The sequence below is a fragment of the Rissa tridactyla genome, chromosome 20 (assembly GCF_028500815.1).
Source record: "Rissa tridactyla isolate bRisTri1 chromosome 20, bRisTri1.patW.cur.20221130, whole genome shotgun sequence".
NCBI classification, from domain to species: Eukaryota; Metazoa; Chordata; class Aves; order Charadriiformes; family Laridae; genus Rissa; species Rissa tridactyla.
This window is the reverse complement of record NC_071485.1, coordinates 5,828,616-5,855,234: the sequence shown is the minus strand read 5'-3', so window position 1 is coordinate 5,855,234 and position 26,619 is coordinate 5,828,616. Positions and strand designations below refer to the sequence as shown.

At 52.6% G+C, this 26,619-nt stretch overlaps 1 protein-coding gene across 3 annotated transcripts in view; it reads left to right on the top strand.

Annotated features, from left to right (window-relative positions):
* The window catches only part of BIN3 (bridging integrator 3), a 45,177-nt gene that overhangs the window by 3,354 nt on the left and 15,204 nt on the right, over positions 1–26,619 (top strand). For 2 of the 3 annotated variants that reach the window (XM_054180750.1, XM_054180749.1), the window contains 5 exons: positions 7,688–7,736; positions 15,544–15,584; positions 16,196–16,257; positions 21,302–21,438; positions 21,764–21,804. In XM_054180750.1, the coding sequence (XP_054036725.1) occupies positions 7,688–7,736; positions 15,544–15,584; positions 16,196–16,257; positions 21,302–21,438; positions 21,764–21,804 (330 nt within the window). Of the gene's footprint in view, positions 1–7,687; positions 7,737–15,543; positions 15,585–16,195; positions 16,258–19,600; positions 19,796–21,301; positions 21,439–21,763; positions 21,805–26,619 lie in introns of those variants that run through there. The other variant, XM_054180751.1, reaches the window with a different exon arrangement.

Below are 26,619 nucleotides of genomic sequence, written 5' to 3'. Positions count from 1 at the left end.
CAAAACGTAACCCGCTGGTGACAGAGGATGGATTAAACCCCCCGAATTCCCGACTCCTGCACCTAGGCAACTAGGCGGTGCCGCCTTTCTAGGCTAAGCTTTATTTAGAGCAGGAGTAGGCTTGTTTTGGGAAACAGCCTCTCATGGACAGATGAGATGTTTTCTAAATCTCGGTGGAGCTGGGTGGCTTCCTTTCGGCCTTTGTGCTGTGGATTGGGGTCTCTCGAACGCGTCTGCATCCTCCTCTTCCTCAGATCTCGCCTGCGGCCATGCGTTTTGGGGGAGAGAGGGGAAAATATTCCAGCGATTACCTTGGCCATCACTCCTTTTAAAAAAACAAAGAGAAATAGAGTGATGGACTTTACTGTATCATCACCCTCAGTTGCCACAAGCGTCTAATTTGTGGCCATCTAAAGGATTTTTTTTAAGGTCCGTGGAACCTCATAAAACCAAATATTGTTGCAGCTCATAACCAGCCTCCCAAATTCCTCCTCTTTTGGTTTCCCAGCTCCCGCAGGTGATTTTCCGAGCAGGAAGAGGGTTTTTTTTGTAGTGTGACAGCTCGCTCTCCGAGCGCTGCCTCTCGGCACCGCTGCAACAGCTGGTATTTACTGGGAGAAAAAATATGTTAAGCAAATGTTGATAGTGTGGCAGTGCGAAGCACGTGTTTTCGTGTTGCACTGCAGCGTATTATTGGTCTGCATGGGGGGTTGCCGTTGCCGGACTGCTAAACCATATGCCTCTTGGCAGGGAGCTCTCGCTAAGTGGACTAAGGAGCTGGCATCGATGGAAAGTCGGGAGTGGAACCGCACGGCTGTGCGATATTTAGCTCCCCAGCTCTTGATCCGAGGCAGTCCACAGCTGACGCGAATGTGTTTGCTGAAATATTTGGGGAGGGAGGTGAAGAAGAGGAGCTGCCTGTCTTGGAAATGGATGGATTTCTGCCTGCTAGCCAGGGACGAGGAATGCGGGGAGGTGGCAGGCATAGCTGGGTTGGAGTGTAAGAGTAGCTTTCTTGGTTATTCATTTTGTTTTCCGTGTTTTGGAGCTGTGCTGTGACCACGTTGGGCAGGTGCGATGCAAAACACAGACCAAGGCGCCGTTTTCTTTCCAGTGAATCAATATTGATATTCCTTTCGGTGCCCAAATTGCAGTCCCATCGCGGTCAATGGCAACGCTCCCCCTTTCTCTCCGGGTTTCAACGATACCGGGATTTGGAGATGAGCGCGGGATAAAATTAGATGGGATGAAGCAACTGGATACCGAAGCGGTGAGCTCCCAAACACCTCCCTGCACGGTGTGTAGCACCCGTGGAAGGCGGTTTGCGCGTCCCAGAGGTATTATCGCGGCGAAACCGAAACTCTGGCGTGCCCTTCTGCAAACCAGGCAATGCCGGCACCTCGGCTCCCGCGGTGGGAGATGGCAGCGCCCGGCGTGGTCCTCGGAGCGCGATTAGCACGTGGTTATTCCTTAATTATTATTTTTTCCGCCTTCTTTGTTACAGGTAGCTGAAAAACAGTGTTATAGTTGAGCCACAACCGTGTTTCACAACCATGCTTAAAATGGATATTTTTGTAGCATAGTCAGGGCCTAAAACAGCCTTGCAAAATTCTGCTCGCCCACGCGCCTGGCGTGAGTAATTTTCTTTTGATGGGTGAGTAAAATATCATTATTTTTTTCATGCTCATCTTGGAATGGGTGGGAGAGTAGATTCTGACATTATTTTTGATTTGCTTAACACTGACACCGCGCTTGGCTCTGGGCAAGATGCAGAAATACGAGTGGCCCCTGCTCCCAAGAGCTCGCCGTCCGCGGCCACCTCTCCGCCGCCGAAGTTGAAGGAAGGTGCCTTGTTTCTCCGGCCTGACCTAAACCAGCGTGAAGTGGATGTTTGCATCTCCTTTTTCTCCCTTTTCCCTGCTGCAGGGGCTCGCCCTGACGTCCATTTGGGGCTTAATGCCTGCGGGTTCGTAGGGATGGGGTTGGGATGGATGCGTTTATTCCCGAGGGACCGTATCTCCCTGCCCCTCGCCGCCCCGTGACCTCCCCCCTCGTCTCCATCAAAGAGAAAACCCAAACCAGAATTTTGGCGCAGAGTCTCCCTCGACATAAGCTGTTTGTGATCCGTTTGAATAATTTTTTCCCCTTTTTTTTCTTTTTTTCTTTTTTTTTTTTTTTTTTGCCTTCGCGCTGTGTTTGGAGCGGTTGCTATGAGTTCCTGCGAGGCGGGGAGGGGGGGGAAGAAGGAGCGGGGTGGGATGGTGCATGCAGTTTCCATGGACACGCTGTAGTACAGCGAGGCATCCGGAGCGATGCTCGAGATTAATGTCTAACCCGCGTCTTGCCTCCGTGCCTTTCTCACCTGGGCAGGGCTGGGATCCTCCCCCCACCACCCCCTGACACTGGGGCAGCCCCCACGGCCGCGGATTTGCAGCTTTTGGTGTTTTTTAGGAAGCCCAGAGTCATGAGACCCGTGGTCCAGGTGCCCAGGGTTGGTTTGCACGTGCGCAGCGCCGTGCGCCCAGCCGGCCTTGCCTCTCCTCGGGCCCCGTGCAGGCTGCCTTCAGCCCTTGTTAAGACTCAAGACCGCTAACGAGATAATTACTCCTGCTTCAGCAGCTATTGGTGGTGGTCGCAGCTGCCCTTGAACTTCCAGGGTGCCCTGGCTTTCCCATATCGCATCACGGAAAAGCTCGCTCCATAACGGTAGTGAGCAAGTGGAAGTTATTACCTCTGCGGTCGCATCCTTGGATGCTCCCGACATTCCTGTTGATGTTTGCATTGATCTTCCCGTGATGGGGCGAGTCTCCTGGCAGCAAGTACAACTGGAGCCGACTCCTCTCCCGACGCGGGACCTTGGGACAGCCCGGGCGAAGGCAAGGGGTGGCCACCGAGCAGAACAGGGCTTGGGGAAGGGCCCCCGACTCTCGCAGAGGGAATTTCTGGGGTGTCTTAGGGCCAGTTTTTGTCTTCATGGAGGGTCACGTATAAACAGCTGGTTTTGTAGGAGCCCTTGGCTTTGGGAAGACCGGCCTCGGGGGGTTGGGGTCACCCCTCGCAGCGCAGGAGGCTGGGTGTCACCCTCCTGGTTGCAGGCAGAGATTCTGGTGAAAGAATTGAGATTTTTGGTGGAAATTCAAAGAGTGAAAAGCGCTGGCGGAAATCCAGGCAGCGCTGGCTTGCTGGCGCTTGGGGTTTTGATGGGGCGGGGGGAAACCAAACCCAAAACCCTGAAACTTTCCACGGGAAGCGGGCACTTTTTGCAAAACAGGAGTTTAGTTGGTGGCCTGACGGTGGTGGTGGATAAAAACCAGTCGTTACCACCCGTTCATACCACTTTTTAGACCTGCGGCTCCCTGGCAAACGATTTCGGTTTTGATGGTGTCAGGTTGTCACTTCTCCTAAGTGTCTGGGTAATTAACCTCCAAAACGAGCGAGCACATCGCCCTGGTCTCAGCTTTCCCTGCCCCTTTCCTCGCGCGCTGCTTGTCTGTCCGTCCTTCCTTCCCTCCCCGTCCCTGGTTCCGCAGCGAGCGGCTCGGCATCCCCAGGGCCAGCGGCTTATCAGCTGGGGGCGAAAATGCTTCGTGCTTATCCCTCGCTTCTCTGCCAGGGCGTCTTCTGGGGCCTGATGAGGGGTTGCAAGGCGATGTTCTACCATGTGCTGCGGGGAAAAGGGTCACATCCACCCGTTATTTATCCCCTGGGCGTGCTCCAAACGCCGGCCGGGCTCCCCCTCCGCCTGCTCCCGGCCGGGGATGAAGCCAAGGTTTGATGTCCTGCTCAGTCCAACGCGGCGAAAGGACCGTCGCCTCCCTAAATTAACACTGATTTAGCCTGATTCACGCTGGCAATTCCTGCGTGCCTTCGTTTCAGGGGACTGGCGGAGAGTGGGAGGGGGAGCTACATGTTTTAAACCCCAGCTCCCCGCAGACCTCATGGAGTTGTATTCCCCCCCCCTCCTAAAGCCCGCGGGGTTTGTTTGCAACTCTCCTGTGCATCCAGAGGAGAATTAGCTGCTTTGGTGTGTGGCCCTGGGTTTGCGCATGGAAAAGCCAAGTAAATATATGACATTGCTGGGGAAACTTCAGAGAAAATTAGCCACAGCTTCTCCCACCTTCCCCTCCCTGGGGTTCCTGAGCATCCCCGAGTAGAAGCTTGCAGGATTCTCTCCACCCACACTTTTTTTCCTACTTTAAGCGATTCCCACCCCCTCCCTGCAGTTCTTCACCCTCCCTCCCTCCCTCCCAACCCCACCGCTTTCCCAAACTCCCGGTGACCTCTCCGGGCGGGGGGGTGGGGGGATGCAGGTGGCTGGTGATGGGGCCAAGGGCCGGGATGCTCCCCCAGCCCCGCGTTCCCCGGGGTGGGAAGGCTCCGGCTGTGACTCAGCGCGCTCGCACTCTTGAGGAACGGGATTTCAAGGGATTTCACACCCCAAACACAACCCCAGCTTTCTCTCGCTCAGCAGAAATGAGAGATCAAAAAAAAATAAAAAAATAAAAAAAAAAAAGCACACCGATTCTGGTTTTTCTTCGGCGTATGTGCAGCTTTTAGGGTAACGGTGATAACCGTGCCACGCCGGTAAATCCATGGCAATAAAAGCTACCGACCCAGCTCCCTCCAACTTATTTGTGTGATGCCCATGGTGCATTTTCTGAACAGAATAAAACACCGGGCGGCTCTTAATTTTTTCAGCAAATGGTTGTAACGCTGCTGTTATCAGGCACGTGTTGTGTCCCCCCCCACCCATTTCACAGGCTGGGATGTCGACTCACGAAGGGGCAAAAATTCTCAGTGCCAAGAATTGCCGTCGCGTTTCGAAGCGCGGGGTGTATCCGTTTATTCTAAAAGCTCGGATGAGATCCCTACCTCTCATCTTTTATCCTTCCTCACTGCTTTTGTTCCTGCTTCTGCATCTTCCCCCCCCCCCCCCCCTCACAGAACCGTATTAAAAGGCAAAGATTCACAAACCGTGAAGATTATCTCAAATTGTAAAATAGCAACAAAAACAAAAAAATTACTTGCACAGGGTTATTTTTTAGAGGTTTTACCGAGACAGACATAATTAGCCAACTGGCATCACGATGCTAATAGAGATATTTACTGCTTCAAAGTGTGTTTGCGGCGTTGTGAAGTGCTCCGGTGACTTTCTTTTGTTCTGGAAGAAAGTTGCTGGGATTGGTTTTGTCCCCCTTTCCCCTCTGCGCGTGCAACGGAGATGGGGGACGGGATGAGACGGGTCCCCCCTGTGCTCCCCCCTGCCTTCCCCTGGGCTGCTGCCTGCGCTGCTGGCTCGGTGGTACCCAAGTGATGCCCGTTCCCCGTATCCGTCTTTTATTACCGGAATCGCCTTGATTTAACCCAGTTTGCCAGCGAACGACAATCGGGATTGCTTCTCCGGATAACCCGCATCGGCAGGGTTGGCCAGACAAGGGTGAGGGGAAGGTTGTGTGCAGGTAATGCTTTAATCACCCTTTTAATTGTGCTTACCCGCTAGGAACCAGCCTAACTCCAGCTTGAACCCTGTGCTTGCCCCTGTGCTGGCGGAGGCTGCCCGGCAGCCGCCGTGGCTCGTCGTGCGAGCGGGTTTTTCTTGGGGTAACTCACTCCCCTGGGTAAAAACCGCATCTTTTTCTCCTCCTTCCACCGCGATAAGTTGGTGCCGTCACTTCCAAAAACATCGAGTGACGGCACCTGGCTGCGGATGGGACAGCCTGTGCCTGCGAGAGTGAGGGCTGTGCCTCATTTTAGTTTATATTTGTAAGAAAACACAAAGAAAAAAAAAACCTTATTTTTTTCACTTTCTTCCTGTAAGGCACCACACACCCAGTTATTGACAGGGTAATTATATACCAGCCGAGTGTTTGTTTATAAAAGAAGTGTGATTCACGGCTGCCGGGCCTGCCACAGGAGCTGGAAAGGGTTAACAACCTAAAATTATATCTGTCCGACCGAAGAACCATAAACAGGAAATTCTGCCCCCCCCCCCCCCAAAAAAAAAAAAAATTTAAATTTAAACCCGGTGACTCAGGTTGGCTCGGGCTCCTGGAGCCGCTCGGGAGGTACGGACGGGGTTCTAGCCCCCGTTTATTACCGGCGGCTAATGACACCGTTGGGTTTGAAAACAACGGGGAAGATGGGCAGGAGGGAGCGGGTTGGCGGATAATCTTGGGTTTGCTCCGTCGGGGCGGGTGGCGTGTCCCTTCGTCGCAAGCACTTTCTCCCATCGCGCGGCCTTGCTCCTATTTTACAGCCGTAAATCAGTTCATCCTTGCTTTTCACGTTCTGGCCTTTAAGACGTACCGTTCTTCCAACCCTTTTAGAGTCGGCGGTCAAGGCATTTTCTGCCGTTTTCTTTAATTTGAAGGCAGAAAATGGCATAGCATTGCCGTCGGTATGAGATATTATAGCGATGAACGCCAAGAAGAAATCAAACGGGACTTCAGGACTATTACTTACTAAAAGAAAGAGTAAGGCTGATGCCAAATAGATCTCCGCTGATCGTGTTACGCTAATAAAAATGTGTTGCTGGGGTTCCAGTTGTCCGATCGAGCAGTTTTATAGCAGCACCGGCGCGGGGGATCTTGTAAGTAAAGCTGCTGAGAAAGAAACGGAGCATCAGCCGCGCGTTTGCTGCCCGTCAGCGAGAGCGGCCGCCGACCCAGAACCCTAAAAAATCCACCTTTATTAGCGTAGAATTTGGGCGGCGGGGTGGGAATTTGGACTGGGCCAAGAGGGGAGTTGGGGCTCCCAGTGGGGATTTGGGATGGGGTGCCGACCGCGGAGCTAGAGGGAAGCTTTAGGTGAGGCACCTCTGGGAAAAAACATTTCATTTATGAGACCCAATTTTTTCTTTTTAGTTAAAGAGGTGCTGCCGGGTTAAAGCATCTCATCCAAAATCTCCCAACGTTTTCCAAAACGTTGGGAGATTTTGGATGAGATGCTTTAACCCGGCAGCACCTCTTTAACTTAATTAAATCCGTCGAAACCAGCAGTTGAATTCCTGGATTTTTATTGTAGCGATAGGTGAAAGAAATCCAATTATTTCCAGGAGGGCTGCGTGACTGTAACCGTCTGACCCAGCCGCCCTTACCTATGTTGGGGTAATTTATTTGGAGCACTCTTCACCTTTGAGCTAGCTCGGCGGGGGGGTGGGGGGCGGGGAGGGAGGGAATCATTCAGGTAACCCAGATTTTTACTCGCAACCATATTTAAAGATTTTAAGAATGAAGGCTGTTCCGCTGGCAGGTGAGCGGCTCCTACAGCTGTTGTATCAGAGAAATCCTTTGAAGCAGCTCGCGGCTCCAGACGCTTTTTTTTAATAGCCTCTTTCTAAATATTTACAAGGTTTGTTATTTATTTTCTTTCCTTTTTTTTTTTTTTTTTTTAAATCCCCCCCCCCCCCCCCGCCCTCTTTCTCCTTTTCGGATTTGTTTTTAAACATAGCGCGTTCTTCAGCGTCCTTCGCTCGTGTATTTGCCTTACTGGGAGGGTGGGGAAGGGGGTGACTGGGGATGGAGGTGGTGGCCTCGTCGTGGGGACACAGCACAAAAAAGGGGTGCTGCCACCCCACAAATCCCCCCACCCCATCTCATTCACCCCCAAAACCCATCCCCAAGGAGGGGCCGGGCTGTTTGAGGCCAGCATTGCTTGCTTACACCTTCCTCCTTTCTCCCTTTTCCAGGATACCGTTCAAGATCGGGCAGCCCAAGAAACAGATTGTACCCAAGACGGTGAGTAAACCAGTTTTCCCCCTTTTTTAGCTCCAGCCTTTGATCATGTGGCTGATGAGTCAAGCCGGCACTTTGACTCGTCCCATTTTGCGAGCGGGTGCCTGTGCGCGCGCGTGGGAGGGAGATGGGAGCGAGCAGAACCTGTTGCCGCGTGTGACCAGCGCTCGGTTCCTCGTGCGAGGAGTGAGGGGGAGCCCCAACCGGGGAGAATATTTTGGGTTGGGATCTATTTCTTTTTTCTTCTTCTTTTTTTTTTTTTTTTTTTAATTTTCTTTTTTTTTTTTTTTTTTTAATTTTTTTGGGGGAGGGTGGTGGGTGAGGGGAAGAGCTCTTTTGGTCTGGCACAGTTTTCCTCGGAGATGGCTGAACGGGCTTCCTTCCTTCCTTCCTTCTTTCAGCAATGGCTTGTTTGTTCATCCTTTCTGAGCAGATGGAGGAGGAGGAGTGGTTCAGATCGCTGAATATAACTGTTTCCAAAGAAAGGCTTATAAGCTGAGATGCTTAGTGCTCGGGCGTGAATTAATTTGTGCTGCACAGCATTTGCTTTAAAAGCAAATTAAAAAAGCATTTTGTATTCTCGTGTATTTGAGACTCCTATCCCAAGTGCCGTTGCTTGCAGCTGGCTGTGGTATTTTCCCTTCTCAAAGCAGATGGTCTTTGCCGTTGTCCCGTGCAAAAAAAAAAAAAAACAAAAAAAAAGCAACGCTGCGGGACCTCACGGTAGCTGTCCCTGAAAACTGACCTGCGTACCTGCTCTAAAATCAGTGCCCCGCCGGCGAGCGCGGTGGGGACCTTGTCTTTGTAACGGCCTCGGCGTCCTAATCCCTTCAACAGCCTGACATCTCTGATCCTCCCTCTCTGGGACGCTCAGCGCGGCTAATTCCTCAGGATGTGTGGGCCCTCCCGTTTACGGGGGGTTTCTCCTCGGGACGTGACATTTTCCTCCGGAGGCAGAGGGCTAATTCTGCCCCTCCCTCTATGGCGTGATTGTCATGTTTTATTTTAAAGGATTTGGTAAGTTGTCTGCTGCCGTCGAGCAGCAATTTTCTGTAACGGCTCCAAACTGTCAGTAGAAAATTTCAGCCAGGCAGGCGATGAAGACGAGGACGGATAAAATCCTTCAATGGTTTTTGCGTCTCTTCGGACCAGCCGGCGGAAGGCGCTGCTGTCTGCGGGCCCCCGGGGAAGGCAGCCCCCCAGCCTCAGGCCTTCACACCCGTTCCCTTTCCTTTCAGGAGACCCCACATCGCTTTTCTCCATGAGATTTTGCCCCTCGTCCGTCTTTCCCGGTGTTTCCAACGCTGGTGTCCTTCCAGGCTCTCGCAAGAACCAACTGCTCTGCAGCTCTGGGTGTCTTGGCCAGCTTTCTTGGACGTCTCCATCCCGCCCGTTCTCACATCCGAGCTGACTGTATTTTCTCTCTTGCTAGTGCCTGCTGATTTTCCCTCTGCTCCTGCTGCGCGTGGTGTTGCAAGGGGTTTGGCTGAAAGACCTCGTCTCCCCCATGCCGTGCTCCGTTGCTGCCGAAATCGGCCGTCCCCGCGCCGCGGCAGGAGCTCGGGCTCCGTGCAGAGGAAGGGTTGCACCTTTGAGAGCTTCTCTTCCCCTGAGCTGCTGGGATGTGCTGTGCTGAGGCAGTTGGCAGGCATTGCTTTGATATATATATATGTGTGTGTGTGTGTGTATTAAATAGAACAGCTCAGAATATCCAGCAGGCAGAGGTTCATTCAGCAGCACGAGTATTTCCAGGCCTTTTCCCTTTCCTTCCTTCTTTTTCTTTCCTTCCTTCTTTTTCTTTCCTTCCTCCTTTCCATCCTTCCTTCCATCCTTCCTTTTTTCCTTTTTTCCTTCCTTCCCTTCTTCCTTCCTTTTTTCCTTCCTTCCTTTTCTCCTTCCTTTTTTCCTTCCTTCCTTTTCTCCTTCCTTTTCTCCTTCCTTCCTTTTCTCCTTCCTTTTCTCCTTCCTTTTCTCCTTCCTTTTCTCCTTCCTTCCTTTTTCCTTCCTTTTCTCCTTCCTTTTCTCCTTCCTTTTCTCCTTCCTTTTCTCCTTCCTTTTCTCCTTCCTTTTTCCTTCCTTTTCTCCTTCCTTTTCCCCTTCCTTTTCTCCTTCCTTCCTTTTCTCCTTCCTTTTCTCCTTCCTTCCTTCCTTCCTTCCTTCCTTCCTTCCTTCCTTCCTTCCTTCCATCCATCCATCCATCCATCCTTAAATCCTTCCATCCTTCCATCCTTCCTTCTGTCCTTCCCCCTCTTCCTCATCTGCTCCAAGAAGAACAACAAATTTCGGTGTCAGCGACTCAGTAGCTCAGAGTCAGATGCCGATTTTTTTAAATGGCTTCCACTTGCCACGTGTTGATGCTGCTGCTGCTGTTCCTCACCAGGCAGCAGATACGTGGAAGGCAGAAAACAGGAAGCCCAAAGCTTTGCCACCTCACAGTAAGTGTCAAGTGTGGCTCTTCAAAGGAGAACAAACGGCAGGAAACCACCCATCTCCCCTGGGAGCGCGGCGCTCGGCGGCGGGCTGTGGAAGCCCCGGGGCTGCTTTGTAGCTTTAGCGAGCTCGGGGCCCCCGACTTTGCCATCTGTGCGGGCTTTTGGGAGCGGCGGTAGCAGCCGAGGTCTGTGATATTCCAGATGTTGGCCTCTGGAGCCCACTGCAGGAAGTGGGAAGGTGCGGCATCTCCAGGGCTTGCATCCCAAGCCCATCGGAAGGGAAGTGGTTGCGGGTAGAGGATCTCCCACTCGCCGAGATTGGACCACAAAAGAGGAGGGGGGGAGGAAGAAAGAAGAAAAAAAAAAAAAAAAAAAAAGACGTTTGTTAGGATCTAACTGATTTGGCTCTCCGCGAGGGGTGGAACTGGAGCGCAGGAGAGGGGAGAATGGCTTTGCTGAGAGAGGTTTTCTTTACTCGATGAAATGATGCTGGGGCTGGTGTCAAATCTAGGCCGGCAGTACTCCTGAAAAGCAATTTGCCTGGGCTGCAGAGGGAATTAGTCATGACTCCCCATGCCCACTCGCTTCTGAGCCTTTGAAGAAGGGCATGGTGTCAGCCACAGTTTAGCTCTTCAGGTAGAAGGAAACCCCCGTAGAAAATATCGGCTGGTGAACCGAAGTGATCTCCCGCCCCCCAGACGTGCCTCTGCTTTGTTTCCACCTTAACCTGGGCAAATCCGATTCCAGACAGCCATAATCTCTCCCCTCCTCTCCCCTGAAAAGAGCATCTGTCACCGGGCTGGCCGAGAGGCCGGGAGCCGGGTGGGAGGATCTAATGCGCAGAGAAGGACCTGCTGTCAGCGGAGCCGCAGAGGACACGGCAACGCACCCCAATTAAACTAATGCCCAGTGATAGGAGTTAAACCCGTTAGAATTATATCTCTCCGCAGAATGTTTATTGCTCAAATCCGCTGCGGCGATGAAGCCTCTTACGGCAGAGATGTTCTTCCCTCCCCCCAGGACAACGTCGGTCCCGGCAGAGGTTACGCTGGAACCAGGGCTGTGGTTGTCTTCCCAGCTCTCCTGCAGCTCCGGCTCGCTGAAGTTCATCTGCGTCACCCCAAGGTTGTGCCCTGCTCTTCACCGGGGCTTGGCTTTATCCGAGCCGGCAGGTAGCCGGGAAGAAAAGCCGGCCACGCGTCCCCACGGGGCGCAGAGCTGGGTTGGAAGCTGGAGGAGCTCCCATTCCCTCCTGGGACAAGGACAGTGCCCGGGCCCTTCACATCACCCAGGTTTTACCCCTGCCTCCCTCTCTCCCTGCCTGCCGGAGCTGACTCAGAAGGCTCTCGCCTTCCTCCTCCTCCTCTCTGGCTAACCTTGGGTGAGTCAGCTTTGGCAGGGAGCGGAGACCTGAGCTGTGGGCCCCGCACGCCTGCCAAGCCTCCCCTCCTTGACTCATCCCAGCAGCTCTGCCTTCCCCAGGGATGTTGGACGGAGGAGCTCCATGAGCAGGAGGATTCCACTGCAGCTGCCGGCCCTCAGTGCCTTTCCATCGGGCTCCACCAGCGAGCTGGAAATCCCGAAAGAACGGAGTAAACGTCGCAGAAATGTTGGGGTGAAATGAAGGGATGCCGGTTAAATGGTTTTGCTCGTTTTCATTCTCTTCCTTCGATTTTCAGCGGGACATAGTGGTCTCTGCGGTTCAGAGGTGCATCCTTTTGCCCTTTCAGCGTGCCACCTAAGCAGCCTTCCTTGAAATTTTCTCACTCTACAGGGATTTGGAGAGCTTGTTGGGTGGCGAAACCCACGAAATCCCAGATACGCCTGCACTCCGCAGCGTTTCTTTGCCTCCGGGCTCCGCTGTCGGACGCAGAGCGAATATTCACCCCCATTACTTACCTCGATTCTCCTCGTGCTTGATGGGATGGCAAAAGCTCAGCAGAAGTTCCAGGTTACAGCAGAATTTCTGGCCTAATTATATGGGTTTCTTTTTTTTTTTGGAGAGGAGGGAGGAGGAAGCCCCACGAAGAGGCTGAGACCACTGGAACATGTAGAAATCAGCTAGTCCTCCTCCTCCGCCAGGAAAAGAAATTAACCTCAGGGGAATGAGAAGGTTCATCACAGTCCCTTATTTCCATCTCTTTGTAGTGTTGGCTTTGGTCTTGCTTCGTTGCCTTGTAACCATGGTGTCGATTATGATATCGCCCTTAAAGCAGGAGGGATGTTATCACAGGTGGAAAGGCCCAGTGTTTGCAAACAAAAATAACTGGGTGAAAAAAGGAGGAGGTTGTTTTATTTCATTTCTTTTGAGAACTCGTCGTTCTTTATGTAGATTTAAATAAAAACCCGGAGACGAGCAATCTTGAATTAACTAGCCCGTATGCCTAGAAGAAAAAGTGTTCAATACAGAAACACGTTTTGATTTTGAGTTTTCGGAGAAGTGGGCTTATTTTAATATTACGGAAACTTCCCTTCGGGATATTGTAATTTTCCTTGCCTGTACTTCTTGTTCTCGTTACTCTTAACGTGATAATCCTATCCATAGCCTTTTGCCGTGAGTGTCAGGTATGTGTGGCCACGGATGGGAGCGGGAATTACTCTGTGCTCTGCAAAATGTGCTTGGCTTGCTCTCCGCTTGTCCTCCTCTGATCCACCGCTGGCTGCCGCCTGTAAATCTGGAGGTTGGGAGCACCCGAGAGCGGATCTTCTCCGTCTCCTGCATGGGGGACCCTGCTTCTTGCTGTTTGCGTCGTGTCTCCGGGCTCCGACGAGAGCAGCGATGACTGGGAGGGCTCCACCAGCCCGCAGACTGCGATGACTGGTAGCCAGTTGCTCCTGTGGGCGTGAAAAATAAGAGCAATCCTCGGGCAGCTGTCTCTGCCTGGAATGGCACTGGAGATGTGAGTCAGGCTGAAGTGCCGCCTCGTAGATTCACCTCCAGCGTACATAGAAAGCGCACAGGATAACCAGGGTTGGGTGTTTCGGGGAAGCTTGGAAACCTTGGAAAATTCGGGGGTTCGCGTCACCCGGAGGGTCGCAGGGCGGGGAAGTTTGGCTTTCCTTTGTAGCCGTTAGGTGACGATGCCTTTTGCTTATCGCACAGTAACGGGGGAATCGAGCAGCAAAAGGGATGGGGCAGATACTGCCGATCTTTGCAGGTGGTCTTCATTTCGTGGTCAGACCCTCCGGTTCTTGGAGGAACTGGTTGGAGCGGGAACGGAGGAGGCCCCGGAGATGCTGGGAGGGCTGGAGCCCCTCTGCTGTGGGGACAGGCTGAGAGAGCTGGGGGGGTTCAGCCTGGAGAAGAGAAGGCTCCGCGGAGACCTTGGAGCCCCTTCCAGGCCCTAAAGGGGCTCCAGGAAAGCTGGGGAGGGACTCTGGAGCAGGGAGGGGAGCCACGGGATGAGGGGGAAGGGTTTTACACTGACAGAGGGGAGATTGAGATGAGATCTGGGGAAGGAATTGTTTGCTGTGAGGGGGGTGAGCCCCTGGCCCAGGTTGCCCAGAGAAGCTGTGGCTGCCCCATCCCTGGAGGGGTTCAAGGCCAGGTTGGCCGGGGCTTGGAGCAACCTGGGCTGGTGGGAGGTGTCCCTGCCCAGGGCAGGGGGTGGCACTGGGTGGGCTTTAAGGTCCCTTTGAACCCCTAAAATTCTATGATTCTGATTGCTGAGCAGCCTCCTCCCAAGCACGGAGAGGGCTGGAGCTCCACGCCAGGGCAATGATACCACCAAGCCTTCAAAGGACATATTTTTGAGTCGTGCCCGAGCCTCTCTGGTTTGCAACCAAAACAATTCACACATAAGGCATATAAATAGAGTGCAATACTCCCTGGTTATTTTAGCAGCCGGAACAGCCATAGAAATCGAGGGTGATTTTTTACTATGTGCTGGTTACCTGACCTCCAGGCACCAGCTGCTGCGGATTTCTGCAGAACTGCGAACCGGGCAGGAGTCGTGTGAGCTGCCCCCACACTGCTCCCTGCCTGTTCTCCAGAGACCATTTTTAGCAGCGTGAAAGGGAGTTGGAGCTGGACGGAGGGGTTTGGTTTTGGTTTTTTTTGTTGGTTTTTTTTTTTTTTTTTTTTTTATATCGGCGGGGAGAGCCAGCCCGCGTCCCCCGGATGGAGGGAGCTGATGGTGCGGACAGCTGGCCACCGGGCGACGGGGCCGAGACTCGGCACGCCCCTCACCGCCTGCCTTCGGATCGGGGTTCAAGTGCGGCTGAAAGTGCAGAGCAAAAAGATATTTAGAAAAGGAGGTTCTAAAAAAAAAAAAAAAACAACCCAGGATTACTGCGCTCCGTCTCTTAAAATACTGTTGTTTTTTTTCCGTAGCAATTTTGATTGAAAAGCAAATGTCCCCATTAAGCGTTCTGCTTTCACGGAATGCTGTTACATCGAGCCGGGGTTTGAAATCCCGAGGACAGCACGAAGATTTGGAACAAACCTTTGGATCCTTCTCGTCCTGGCTGCTCGCAACACTTAGCGTTTCCTTAATAGCGTGGTAGCTTGACAACACAAATGAACCCAGTTTTGATCCCATGACAACAAAAAGCGCATGTATTTACTCTTGGCTGGTCAATCGAAATCCATTTGCTTATTCGGTCGGCGAGGTGTGGAATGAATGTTTAAGCGTGTGTTAAAACAGTCAGCATGGAAGGAAAGTTCCTTAAAATATCTTGTATCGCTGGAGATTTGCTGCCAGATAGCAAGTAGGAGGAAGCAGTCATTGATGTAGCATCGGGAGAAGGCTGTTCTTTAGCTCTGCGCGCAGGTGAGAAGCCCCACTGTCCGCTTGGGCTGGGAGCTATCGCAGGGATAAGGAGAGCATCGAGGGGGCGAATCACACGGAGAGCGGAGGGTTCAGTAATGGCTTCGAGAGGGGTTTATGGGGTGAAAACCCCCGTCCTGTTGAGGATGGGGCAGGAGAGAGCGGCTGGGTGGGGGTCTGGCAGCCAGCCATGGGCAGAGCCACCGCAGGGAGAAGGAGAAGCCTCTGGAAAAAGCTCTGGAAGAGAAACCGGGCTCGTCCCCCGCCGGCAGCGAGCTGAGCTGTGGGCGCCTGCGTCGGTGCGTGCTAAGTTGCGATCTCTCTGCTTCTGAGGCATTCCCATTTACTCTCTCGGCTTCCAATTCATGTGCTGGAGCACATCCGTGGAACGGGCTGACGCAGTTGGTGGCCGTGTCTTTTGCTCTAAGAGAGTCTGAAAGAAAAAAAACACCCCAAGACTTCATTTACTTTTGAAGTGTAACTCCCAGCGTGTGCTTCCCTGGCTTCACGGAGGCATTTCCCGGGGAGAGGTTTCCCCGCACAGGTAGTTAGTTGCCACTCCAGGCTCTGCAGTGGCTTTGAACTGATTTCCATCTCTTCTTTCCACAGGTGGAGAGAGACTTTGAAAGGGAATATGGAAAGCTTCAGCAGTAAGTATCAACCACACTGGTAAAACAGGAACAGTAGCATACTTCTCTCTCGTGCCCTCTTCTCGCGTCTTCCCAGGAAATTTTAGCCAGTTGCGCTCTTCCCAGCAAATCGCTCGCCGCCCTGTAATTTCTAATTCTTCGGAGTTTCTCTGGCGGCTGGGCGTTCAAAGGTGTCCTAAGAAGTATTTGCAGTGGGGCTGAGGTTTGCAGATTATGGCAGCTCTGAAGTAAAGTGTGTCAAATTGCCAGAAAACTGTGGGGTCACCGAACAGCTCGACACCTCTGAGGACACATATTGGTTTTACCGCACCGACCGTGTCACATAAGCTCACGCTTATCACCTGGAAGCATTTGGCTTTACCGTTTGTGGTAAGCTTAAGAAAATAGGTGACTTTTGAATCAGGGATTACCAACCTGAAAAGGTTGAAAACCATCTGAAAACCCCCAGAAAAGGTTGGGCAGCACTGAACTTCGTAGAGCCTTGCCTGGATATTTTTAACTGGGAACAGAAGCCAGCATATTCAGCCCGTAAATGATTTGTTGCATGTATGATACGCTCGGGTTTGTTTCTTTCCAAGATTCAGACTTTGCCTTGTTCTCCCATCTTTCAGATTGGAAGATCAGACCAAAAAACTTCAGAAGGATATGAAGAAAAGCACAGATGCGGACTTGGGTATGTGACTGTAGGATACATAGACTGTGAACTTGGCCACAAAGAGATGAAGTGACTTTCTCAAGATCACATGAGTAATCTGTGACAAGTCTGGAAAACAAATCTAGATCTCAGTCCCACTCAGTTTGCTTAGTTACAAGGCCATCTGCACGAGGGCTGCCGAGCAGTATCTCAACCAAGGGAACAGAAAGTATGTTACCGGCTTCGTCCCTGTCTCTTGAGCTGCGCCTCACTGTGTGGCCTTGGACAAGTCACTTTCTCTTCTTTCCCTCACTTTCTGCAACCAAAAAAAGGAGTAATTATTCCAGTTTTCACATCAGGCAAGCAGGAGCAGTCTCCAGCTGAGCCTATTGTGTTGAGCGATGAATATTCACCTGCGTCACTCGAGGGCACCTTGTGCTATCTGAAGCCAGAGGAGGGTGGGACGAGGCTTTGGGGGGGTCTGCAGAGCCCCACGTAGGCATGGCTGGAGGTGTTTCACGCCTGAACTGCTGACCCAGCAGCTCTCCTTCAGCAACAACCCCGCTCCTCCCCTTGGGGGCTGCCAGCTTTGGCTTGGCCTCGTGGCAGTGGGCGATGGAGGAAGCAATAAACAAGCCATCTCTGCGTGTGCCGCCTGCGACGGGTGACATCTGCCCTTCAGGTGTCCCCTCCCAAGGCACGGCAACCTGTGCCCGCTCCATTCATGGCTTTTCTAGTATAAAAACCGATGTGACCGCACTGCGTGGCGCAGGCTTTAAACCGAGATGGGCGAGAGGAGAAGACGGAGCCATCCGGAGAAGTGGATTCGGTGGATTGCCTGGTTGTTGAACCGAGCAGGGCAGCCTGCAGAAACAGGCAGTTTTAAACACAGATGGGTTTTTTGGGTTTTTTTTTTTTTTTTCCTCAGCGTGTAGTTTGTAGTCCCTATTTGTACCGGGCCCCCACAGCTCCGGAGCCAAAGCAGATGCACCAGCGCAAACAGGTGTGGGCTGAACCGGTCCAAGACTCATCTGGTGGGAGTTGGGTTCAGAGAGGGGCAGAGGAGTGGGAAGGCGCCCTACCGGGAGCTCTGCCAGCGGCGGGGCTGGCAAATCTGGGGGCTTCCCATGCTACAGGCTCTCACCTGTGTGTATATGTGCGCGTGTGTGCACGCTCGGATGTTGCCAGACGTAAACACGGATCCCGGCTCTTCCCTGCGCTCTCCCACCCTTCCCAGAACCATGCCTGCCTGTGCTTGCACGGGGAGAGCGGTGGGAAAAGCACCAGTAACCGGCGCTGCCAGGACTCCTTTCCAGGGTGAAAACTGCCCTTTCTGGGGACTTTGGTCATTGTCAGGGATCCTTGGTAAGTTTTTCCTTGTTAAGGATTCCCCTCCCCTCCCTTGCAGTGGGCGTTGTTTATATGGAGCATTTCAAGTCCCAGAGGAGCTGTGGGAGGACTTTCTTTTTCCGTTCTGCTACATGGCAGAGTCACAAATGAGCCTTGGCCAGATCCAGTTAAGATCTGATTTCTCATTTAAAGGCATGAAATCATGAGTGTAAAGGGAAGATTTTGAACGTGGTCTGGTGAGGGATGGCTGAAGGAAAAGGAGCAGAAGAGAAGGCTCCAGGGAGACCTTGGAGCCCCTTCCAGTCCCTAAAGGGGCTCCAGGAAAGCTGGGGAGGGACTCTGGAGCAGGGAGGGGAGCCATGGGACGAGGGGGAAGGGTTTTACACTGACAGAGGGGAGACTGAGATGAGATCTGGGGAAGAAATTGTTTGCTGTGAGGGGGGTGAGCCCCTGGCCCAGGTTGCCCAGAGAAGCTGTGGCTGCCCCATCCCTGGAGGGGTTCAAGGCCAGGTTGGCCGGGGCTTGGAGCAACCTGGGCTGGTGGGAGGTGTCCCTGCCCAGGGCAGGGGGTGGCACTGGGTGGGCTTTAAGGTCCCTCCCAACCCAAACCATTCCATGATCGAGCACTGAGGACTGCTTTCCTCACCTGGCAGTGCCCATGCCCTAGAGGAGATAGCTGCGCTTGCTCAGCCGACATCCAGCTTGTATCCGACGAGGATGGCAGCGTATCAGGGTGGTTGTGTTTTCCTGAGGCTCTTATTCCTTCCCCTTTACCTCTGTGCTGAGGGGGTTGGTTATTCACAGCCTGCAAACACTCCCTGGCAAACTGGACCTGGGGGCTCGGGTCTCCACCTTCTGCCAAAAAAAAAGACTCAGCTTAAAACGAGACGATTCCTTCTTGGAGGAAAACGTTCCTGCGAGGCTCAGCCGCTGCCCTGCCAGCTGTGGCAGTGTGGCTGGGAACAGGGTACGGGCTATTAGAGCCCTCTCGGTACGGTGCCGAAAGATCACTAACCCCCTTCGCCACCCTCTTTCCAAACAAAATAGGATCTTAAGGATGTTCTTTACTAGGAGACAAAAGCTCTCCTTTTGAAATGAGATGCAGGTGACGCACTGGATCACGGTGGCTCAGTTTTGCTCTCTGGAGCGTGCCTGGCTGTTCTCCGATACTTTTATGGTGATGCAAACAAGCAGGGACTCTCTAAAGTCACTTCCTTTAATTGGAGTCATGTCCCGCATGCTTTATGTGCAGCACAGACCCCCCCTGAAGACCACCCCACGGGGCAGGTGATCCTCTCCTTGCCTCTTCTCCCTCTTCCTCCTCTCCCTCTCTTCTCCTTCTCCTCTACTTCTCCTCCCCTCTTCTCTCATTTCCCTCTCTTTTCCCTCTCCTCCCTTCTCCCTCTCTTCTCCTCTCCTTCTCCTACCCTCTTCTCCCTTTTCCCTCCCCTCTCCCTCTCCTCCCCTCTCCTCTCTTCTCTCTCTTCTCCTTCCCCCTCTCTTCTTCTCCGCCCTCTCCCTCTCCTCTCTTCTCCTTCTCCCTTTCTTCTCTTTCTCCTCTCCTCCCCTCCCTCTCCTCCCTCTTTTCCTTCTCCTCTCCTCCCTCCTTCCTTCTCCTTCTCCTTCTCCTTCTCCTTCTCCTTCTCCTTCTCCTTCTCCTTCTCCTCCTCCTTCTCCTCCTTCTCCTCCTTCTTCTCCTTCTCTCCTTCTCCCCTTCTTCTCCTTCTGCTTCTCCTTCTCCTTCTCCTTCTCCTTCTTCTCCTTCTTCTTCTCCTTCTCCTTCTCCTTCTCCCCTTCTCCTTCTCCTTCCCTTCTCCTTCTCCCCTGCTCCTTCCCCTTCTCCCCTTCTCTCCTTCTCTCCTTCTCCCCTTCTCCCCTTCTCCTTCTCCTTCTCTTTCTCCCCTTCTCCTTCTCCTTCCCTTCTCCTTCTCCCCTTCTCCTTCTCCCCTTCTCCCCTTCTCCCCTTCTCCTCTTCTCTTCTCCTTCTCCTTCTCCTTCTTCTCCTCCTCCTTCTACCGCTCCCTCTCCTCTCCTCTCCCACACCAGTGCTGTCCCAGTTGAGTGTGAAGCCAGGGCTCACCACCCGGCACGTGGAGGTGGGACCAGGCGATGCCCTCCCGAGGTCCCGGCTCCCTGCGCACCATGGGGGGGCTGCACCCTGCTGGGGTCTGCGGAACTGCCATGGGGCTGCAGAGCCCACCCCGGCTACTCTCTCACAGCTCTGCAGGTGAGGGGAAGCGCCTTTGCCCAAAATCCCACGGAACGTGCCTGAAAAGCCCCGGGTTTTGGCCTCTCGGCGTGACCCCGCGGCTCCCCTCGCTACAGTGCGCTTTCAGTGCTCTTCTTGGGAAGGGAAACTCATTTTTCTTCCAGCTGAAGGAGTTCTGCCATTCTTAACTCCGTCCCATTTTGGCACAAATCCTTCCTCAGATGTGGTCACACATATGGATTATATCCCATCTGTTTAAAGGTTTAAATGCCTAAACCCTTAATGTTTGGATAATAGACGGATACGGTAGCTTTGTTATTCCATAGTTAGTGTCTCGTTCTGCATTGAGCTTCCCAGCTATTTAGCTTCTGAGCTCTCTGTATAATTGTGTATAACCTTTAAATCAGAATGTTTAACCCCTTGATTTATGATCTTAAGCCCCATTATTCAGATGACTTTAACTTTTAATATCGGAGTGAGTACAGTAGGAGTCTTTCCAAAGCTCATCTGTAGCACGGCTAAAGCATCTGGCTTTCTGATCTTAAACTGGAATAACTTTCAGCAACAGCGCTGACGAAAAAGAACATTTATTTTTTTTTTTTAGCACCCAGGACTTTTCTTCTTTCTTCTTTGTTCCGATTTATATTAATGCTTGCCTTTTTATTCATCTTTCCCCCCCCCCCCATTCTGCACCTTAGCTATTTTCTTGCTCTTTTCTAGTGGTCCTGTGGTAGGGATTTAATTTTCCCTGTGCAGACCGAGTGTGTGGATGGGAAGAGAGACGCGGCTGATGGAAAACAAGCAGAAGTGAAGCCCGTCAGCGTGTCACCGGGTGTTTCTGGATTTCCCGATGACAATCTCAGGGTCTGAAGAACCTTCAGCCTCTGCGTTTCGCAGGGTTGGTCTCCAACAGGCGGAAAATTTCGGCTCCTTGAGGGAAAGCGCTTCGCCAGCTCGTGTCTCTGCTGCTCGTGTAGTGCCTATTTGGAGAGGAAAAAGAGAAAACTCATCTTCCAGTCCTGTCAGTCTGCTCCTTTTCCACCAGCACTAAATCCACTTCAAATCTATATTTTTGTAAAGCCATTTGAAAGACTTAATGGACTGTGATTTTTCGTCATTGTGGAAGAGCTCTAGTGCGACTGAGAGTGACACTTAATAGTCTGTCGAGAAAAGATGTAGAAAAAAGCCCATCTACATGTGGTTTTTTTTTAGGAGAACAGTGCTTTTGTTAGTCTGGTATTATTTCTGGCAACATCACAAGCCGTGCATCGGAGTGGTGCAGGCTTAACTTATAGAAAAACAGTTCTCTGGGTGTTTACGTGAATGGATTGGTGGCTCTTCCTTTCTTTTCCCTCAACCGATGTTGAATATCTTCTTGGAAAGTTGTGCTCAACCCTCTTTGGTGGTTGAAGTCCCTGATTTTTGCCCTTTGTAGATGCAGGAGCCAGTTGTGACTGCGGGCAGCCGCTGAGACCTGACCCTCTCTGCTTTCCTTTGCATGCTCTCCGCTCCCGTTGTCCCCAGCCATGTCCAAGTCGGCCGTCAAAATCTCTTCGGACCTTCTGTCCAACCCCCTGTGCGAACAGGAGCCCGCTTTTCTGGAGATGGTCACGGCCTTCGACACAGCGATGAAGAGGATGGACTCTTTCAACCAGGAGAAGGTGAGAAGAAGGGGAGACCAGGGTGTGCTGGTGGTGGGATCTCGCCCTTCCAGACAGACCTTCCTTCCCTTTTTTGGCATCATCTCCAAGATCCTTCCTTCCTGAGTTTCTCGATAATCTTACTCTTCTTCTGCCCGGTTGTACTGGGAACTGCAGCTCACCCTGAGCACATGGGACAATTGTGCTGGTTTTTGGTTAAAGGGCATCGTGGTTGTGCTCAGAAGCTCACATCATCCTATGGGAGGCACCGTGCAAACAGGTATCGTTGTGCAAACAGGCTTTTTCGACAAGCCTGACATATAATCATCCCTTTTGCTTTCAACAGGTGAATCAGATCCAGAAGACAGTCATAGAGCCTTTGAAAAAGTAAGTACCAACGTCGTCTCATGAGCCATATCGAGTGTTTGTCATAAGCGTGTACTTTAGGGATGTGTATCATCCGGAGAGATGCTGTCGGGTTAGACATCAGCCCTTCCTAAAGAGGTAATAGTTTACCTCCCGGTGACAAAATGGCATCTTCCTCCCTTTCCAACTGGGGCACGGAGGGCTGGGATGGTTGAGTTGAGTCTATGCCCTTGTGTCTTAGCCTGCCAGATGTCTTTATCTGTACTTTAAAGAAGACCTGAGAGGAACGAACACCTAAAGAGCTGTGTGACGCTGAAGGCATCAAAGCCTCCAGCTTCTCTCCCTTGATCTGTTGGTCACTGCCAACACTTTGCTCCATCCAAAGGGGAAAAATGGAGTGGGGAGCTCCCCTGCGGGCAGCAGTGCCATCCAACGCAGGGTGGAGAGTATTTAGGTGTTGGAAGAGAAGTTTTTTTTCCTTTGGAAGTTTTCCAAACAATAAAAAAAATGGTAGAAACTTGCTTTTAGTCAAAGTTCTTTTATGTTTATAAATCATAGATCGGTGCAGGAAAGGGACGTGGCAGAGCCATCGTAGCTAGACAGGGAGCAGGGACGGACAGAAAACCGCCGGCATCCCCTGTCCCGGGCTGGGAACTGCTCCGGGCTGGGATGTCTCAGACCCTGGGGCAAGACTTTGCAAACCTCTGCAGGAAAAGGGTGCACGTGGAGGGCAGTCCCACAGAGCCGCCCTGTCACCGTGCCCATCTACAGATTGCGGGGCTTGGAGATAAATCCTTATCAGGGAGCGAGTGCAGAGCTGTTTCCAGCAGTATTGATCTGAGGGCTGGAGCCCCTCTGCTGTGGGGACAGGCTGAGAGAGCTGGGGGGGTTCAGCCTGGAGAAGAGAAGGCTCGGGGGAGACCTTGGAGCCCCTTCCAGTCCCTAAAGGGGCTCCAGGAAAGCTGGGGAGGGACTCTGGAGCAGGGAGGGGAGCCATGGGACGAGGGGGAAGGGTTTTACACTGACAGAGGGGAGACTGAGATGAGATCTGGGGAAGGAATTGTTTGCTGTGAGGGGGGTGAGCCCCTGGCCCAGGTTGCCCAGAGAAGCTGTGGCTGCCCCATCCCTGGAGGGGTTCAAGGGCAGGTTGGCCGGGGCTTGGAGCAACCTGGGCTGGTGGGAGGTGTCCCTGCCCAGGGCAGGGGGTGGCACTGGGTGGGCTTTAAGGTCCCTTCCAACCCAAACCATTCTGTGATTATTCCGGTAGCAGGATTCCATATTTCCCCCCAGTTCCTTGCTAACCGGTGTGGTACGGTGTGTCAGTCCTCAGTCGTGCCTCGGCACCGCCGCAGTTGTGTCACCCCACTCTCTCCCCTGGCGCGGTTCCCCTCTGTCGGCACAATTGCCACCGGCGTCAGCAGCCGGTCCCAGTGTCACGGGCTGCGTGTACCCCCCCGAACGCTGGAGGGGTGCCTCAGTCGCCGTACCAAACGGCTCCTGACATCCTGAGCTGTTGCTATTTTGCTACAAGAACAGAGCGAGCGAAAAGAAAATAAAATGACTTTAATATGACAGTAAGTGTTGCAAATTGCTGAATAACAATTTTAGTTTAGGTTTGACACAGGGTGGGGTTTTTTTGTTGTTTCTTTCTTTTTTTTTTCTTTAAAAAGTAGTTGTTTCTGCCCGAATCTGAAAGTAAAAACCTCATATAGCACTTAGCGCGTGAAGTTACGCTGCGTTTCTATCCGGGGGATGTTTGGTGACTCAAGTTTTACCTTGGTCGTCTATCCGCGACCTGAAATTCTTCATTATTTAGAAAGAAAAAAAAAAATGAAGAAAGAAAGAAAGAAAAAAAAATCCAGCCTTGTGCTGCGGAATTGTGTTGCTTATTATCTAGATTGTCCTCATGAAAGATACATTAACTTTTTCTTCCAGCATTCTGTTAAAATTGGAAGAAGGGCTTGTGTTCTCTGAAATCTTCGTGGATTTTGGTGGTGGTTGGTTTTTTTTCCCCCAGCTTGTGTTAGCTGATGAAAATGAAAGACTTTGCAAACCTGGACGTGCGTTTTAAACCCTGGGCAGTGTGGGGGGCTGGTACTCCCGGAAGATAAAGCCATTTCCACGTTGCCAACCTCTTATTCCACATTTGTGCAGCGTTTGGCTCGAGACGCTCGAGCTGCCGCCGTATCCCCAATGGTGGCGAAGGGGAAAGACCCCGTTCCTCTCGCTTTGGGTTTGAGGCTGGGTTATTGCTGGATTATTCCTGCCGTGGGGAAATTTTGGGGAAATAGCTGAGTTATTCCCGGATGCGGGGAGGGTTGGTTTGTTCCCCCTTGGCCCCAGCGCGGTGCCGGGAGGTTTCATCTCGCCAGGCGGAACGCTCATCTCGCCGGTTATCAGCCCTTCGTTAAACGTCAGGGTGTTCGCTTTGCCCTCCGGGCTGCTTTCCAGCCTTGGCAATTCTCTCCAACTTCCAAAATTTCCATTGCACTTGAATACGGTGGGGGGGGGAGGGTCCCCCCCCTCCTCTTCCTGCCCTTTGGCACCTGCAAAGAGCTGCTGCGTGCTCTTAAACAGCTTAACGTTTCATGCTCAGAGAGGCTGCGTCTCCCCGCCGAGCAAAAAAAAAAAATGTTCCTTTCCTTCCCCTTTTTGGGACTCTCGGCGAGCGTAGGTACGTGCACGGCCCAGTCGTGCGGCCGGGAACATTTTTATTTTTTTTTTTTTAAGGAGCCCAAGGGTCCGTTTTGAGGCTAATGAGATGCAGAGGAGAGAACCGCGGAGCTTGCACCTCCCCTCGTCCTGCTGGCAAATAAACCCCGGCAACGGTTCTGGGATAAAAGTTTCAGATTAATGAAAGCTGCCTTGAGGAGCTCTTCTTATTTCCAGTTAGGTATTGCTTCCCCTCGCGGAGACAGTCCTCCCCAGCCTCTCCCAAACTTGCTCTGACCTAGAAAAAGGCTTTTCCTACACCAGCTGCGCTTTATTACATCTTCACTGGTGGTCTTTTCTCGTTTATTAGCCAAAGAAACAGATAAGTATAATCCAGGCAATTATCATTAGCGGGAATATATTGTAATCAGAGGCACATGTGCGGTAAAAGCTCCAGTCCGTTGGCCAGGGATAGTAGGTTTCAGACAAATATTGGAGAATTTGTTAAACCGCGTTAGAAGAAAGCGGTAGTAGATTTAGAGGGGGGGTGTGGAGGCTCGTATTGTTTAAATCCTTCTGCTTCTGGGGCCCGTGGGGTTGTTCAGAGTTTGGCTTTTTGGGCCCCGAGAAGCCCTTGGCTGGGAATTGCTCATTTAACTTCAGGGAAGGAGCAAAGCTCTAATGAGAATATTGCATATTTTAGCGTGTGGGTTGGGCACGGAGCTGGGGGGGGGAGCGGGGAAAGGTCAGGAGGGAGCTGCTCTCCTCTTTGGGAGATGCCTGCGTAAATTCCCGGCAGATCCGCGGATTTGGGGCAAGGGAGGGGGAGAAAAACAGCTGGTTTTTACTTGGCTCTTCCAGTTCTTCACTCCGGCTTGGGTGAGGAGCGTTGGCTGGATCGGGGATGGGGCTAGAGGGTGTATTGTCGTCTCAATATTACATACTGTGTGGCAGCGTTGAAGGAAGGAAGCAGCTTAAAGAAGCCAGGTGGTTTGGAGATCTGTGGGTTTTAATGCTTTTCACGTTTGGAGATGATTCTTGTTGCCGTGGGGGTCTGGAGGTAACAAATTCCAGCTGTTTGACCCTCCCGCAGATGTTTGACCATCCCATCAGCATCGGGATGTCGTGGTCACCCTGTCGTGGTACCGTCCCCTCGGCTCCGAGCCGACAGGGAGAAGCTTTGGCAGGGGTGACCCAAGGGGTGCTGCCACCTGGGTGCCAGCAGCAGCAGCAGGAGGTCCCAGAGGTGCGATCCGGGAGCAGCTTGATGTGTAAATTCAATTAGAGCTGTACGTCAGCAAGTATCTGCCGGCAACAGGGCACAGAGATGCTGGGAGGGCTGGAGCCCCTCTGCTGTGGGGACAGGCTGAGAGAGCTGGGGGGGTTCAGCCTGGAGAAGAGAAGGCTCCGGGGAGACCTTGGAGCCCCTTCCAGGCCCTAAAGGGGCTCCAGGAAAGCTGGGGAGGGACTCTGGAGCAGGGAGGGGAGCCACGGGATGAGGGGGAAGGGTTTTACACTGACAGAGGGGAGATTGAGATGAGATCTGGGGAAGGAATTGTTTGCTGTGAGGGGGGTGAGCCCCTGGCCCAGGTTGCCCAGAGAAGCTGTGGCTGCCCCATCCCTGGAGGGGTTCAAGGCCAGGTTGGCCGGGGCTTGGAGCAAGCTGGGCTGGTGGGAGGTGTCCCTGCCCAGGGCAGGGGGTGGCACTGGGTGGGCTTTAGTGTCCCTTCCAACCCAAACCATTCTGTGATTCCATGAGAGCAACCGGTGCTTGGCATCCACAGACCAGGGGGGTCTTCGTCTTCTTCCCATAACCCTGCCGTTAACGTGACCCCTCGAGCTGCCTTTCCTCCCGAAGCAGATCACCGGCCGCCAGCGGCCCCAGGGGTGCCGGGGACCGGAAGCAGGAAAAGCCGCTTTCATGTCCTTAACGAGCCCCTAATGAGGATTTCGTGCACAAAGCTAGCCACATGGCTGCCTGGCCCCCTCCCGCCGCGCGGGGCTCTCAGCCTAATCCCCCCAGCTCGCTGCTTTTTTTCTACCAGCATCTTCCTTTCTGTTCCTTTTCGCTCTCGTCGGAAGGGCTGGTTTTAATTTCCCCCCCCCCTTCCTGGTGGGTGGACGGGGGCCCACGACGGACGTGTGGGCACGGGCTGAGGAATGGCAGGCATCCCCCAACATAGC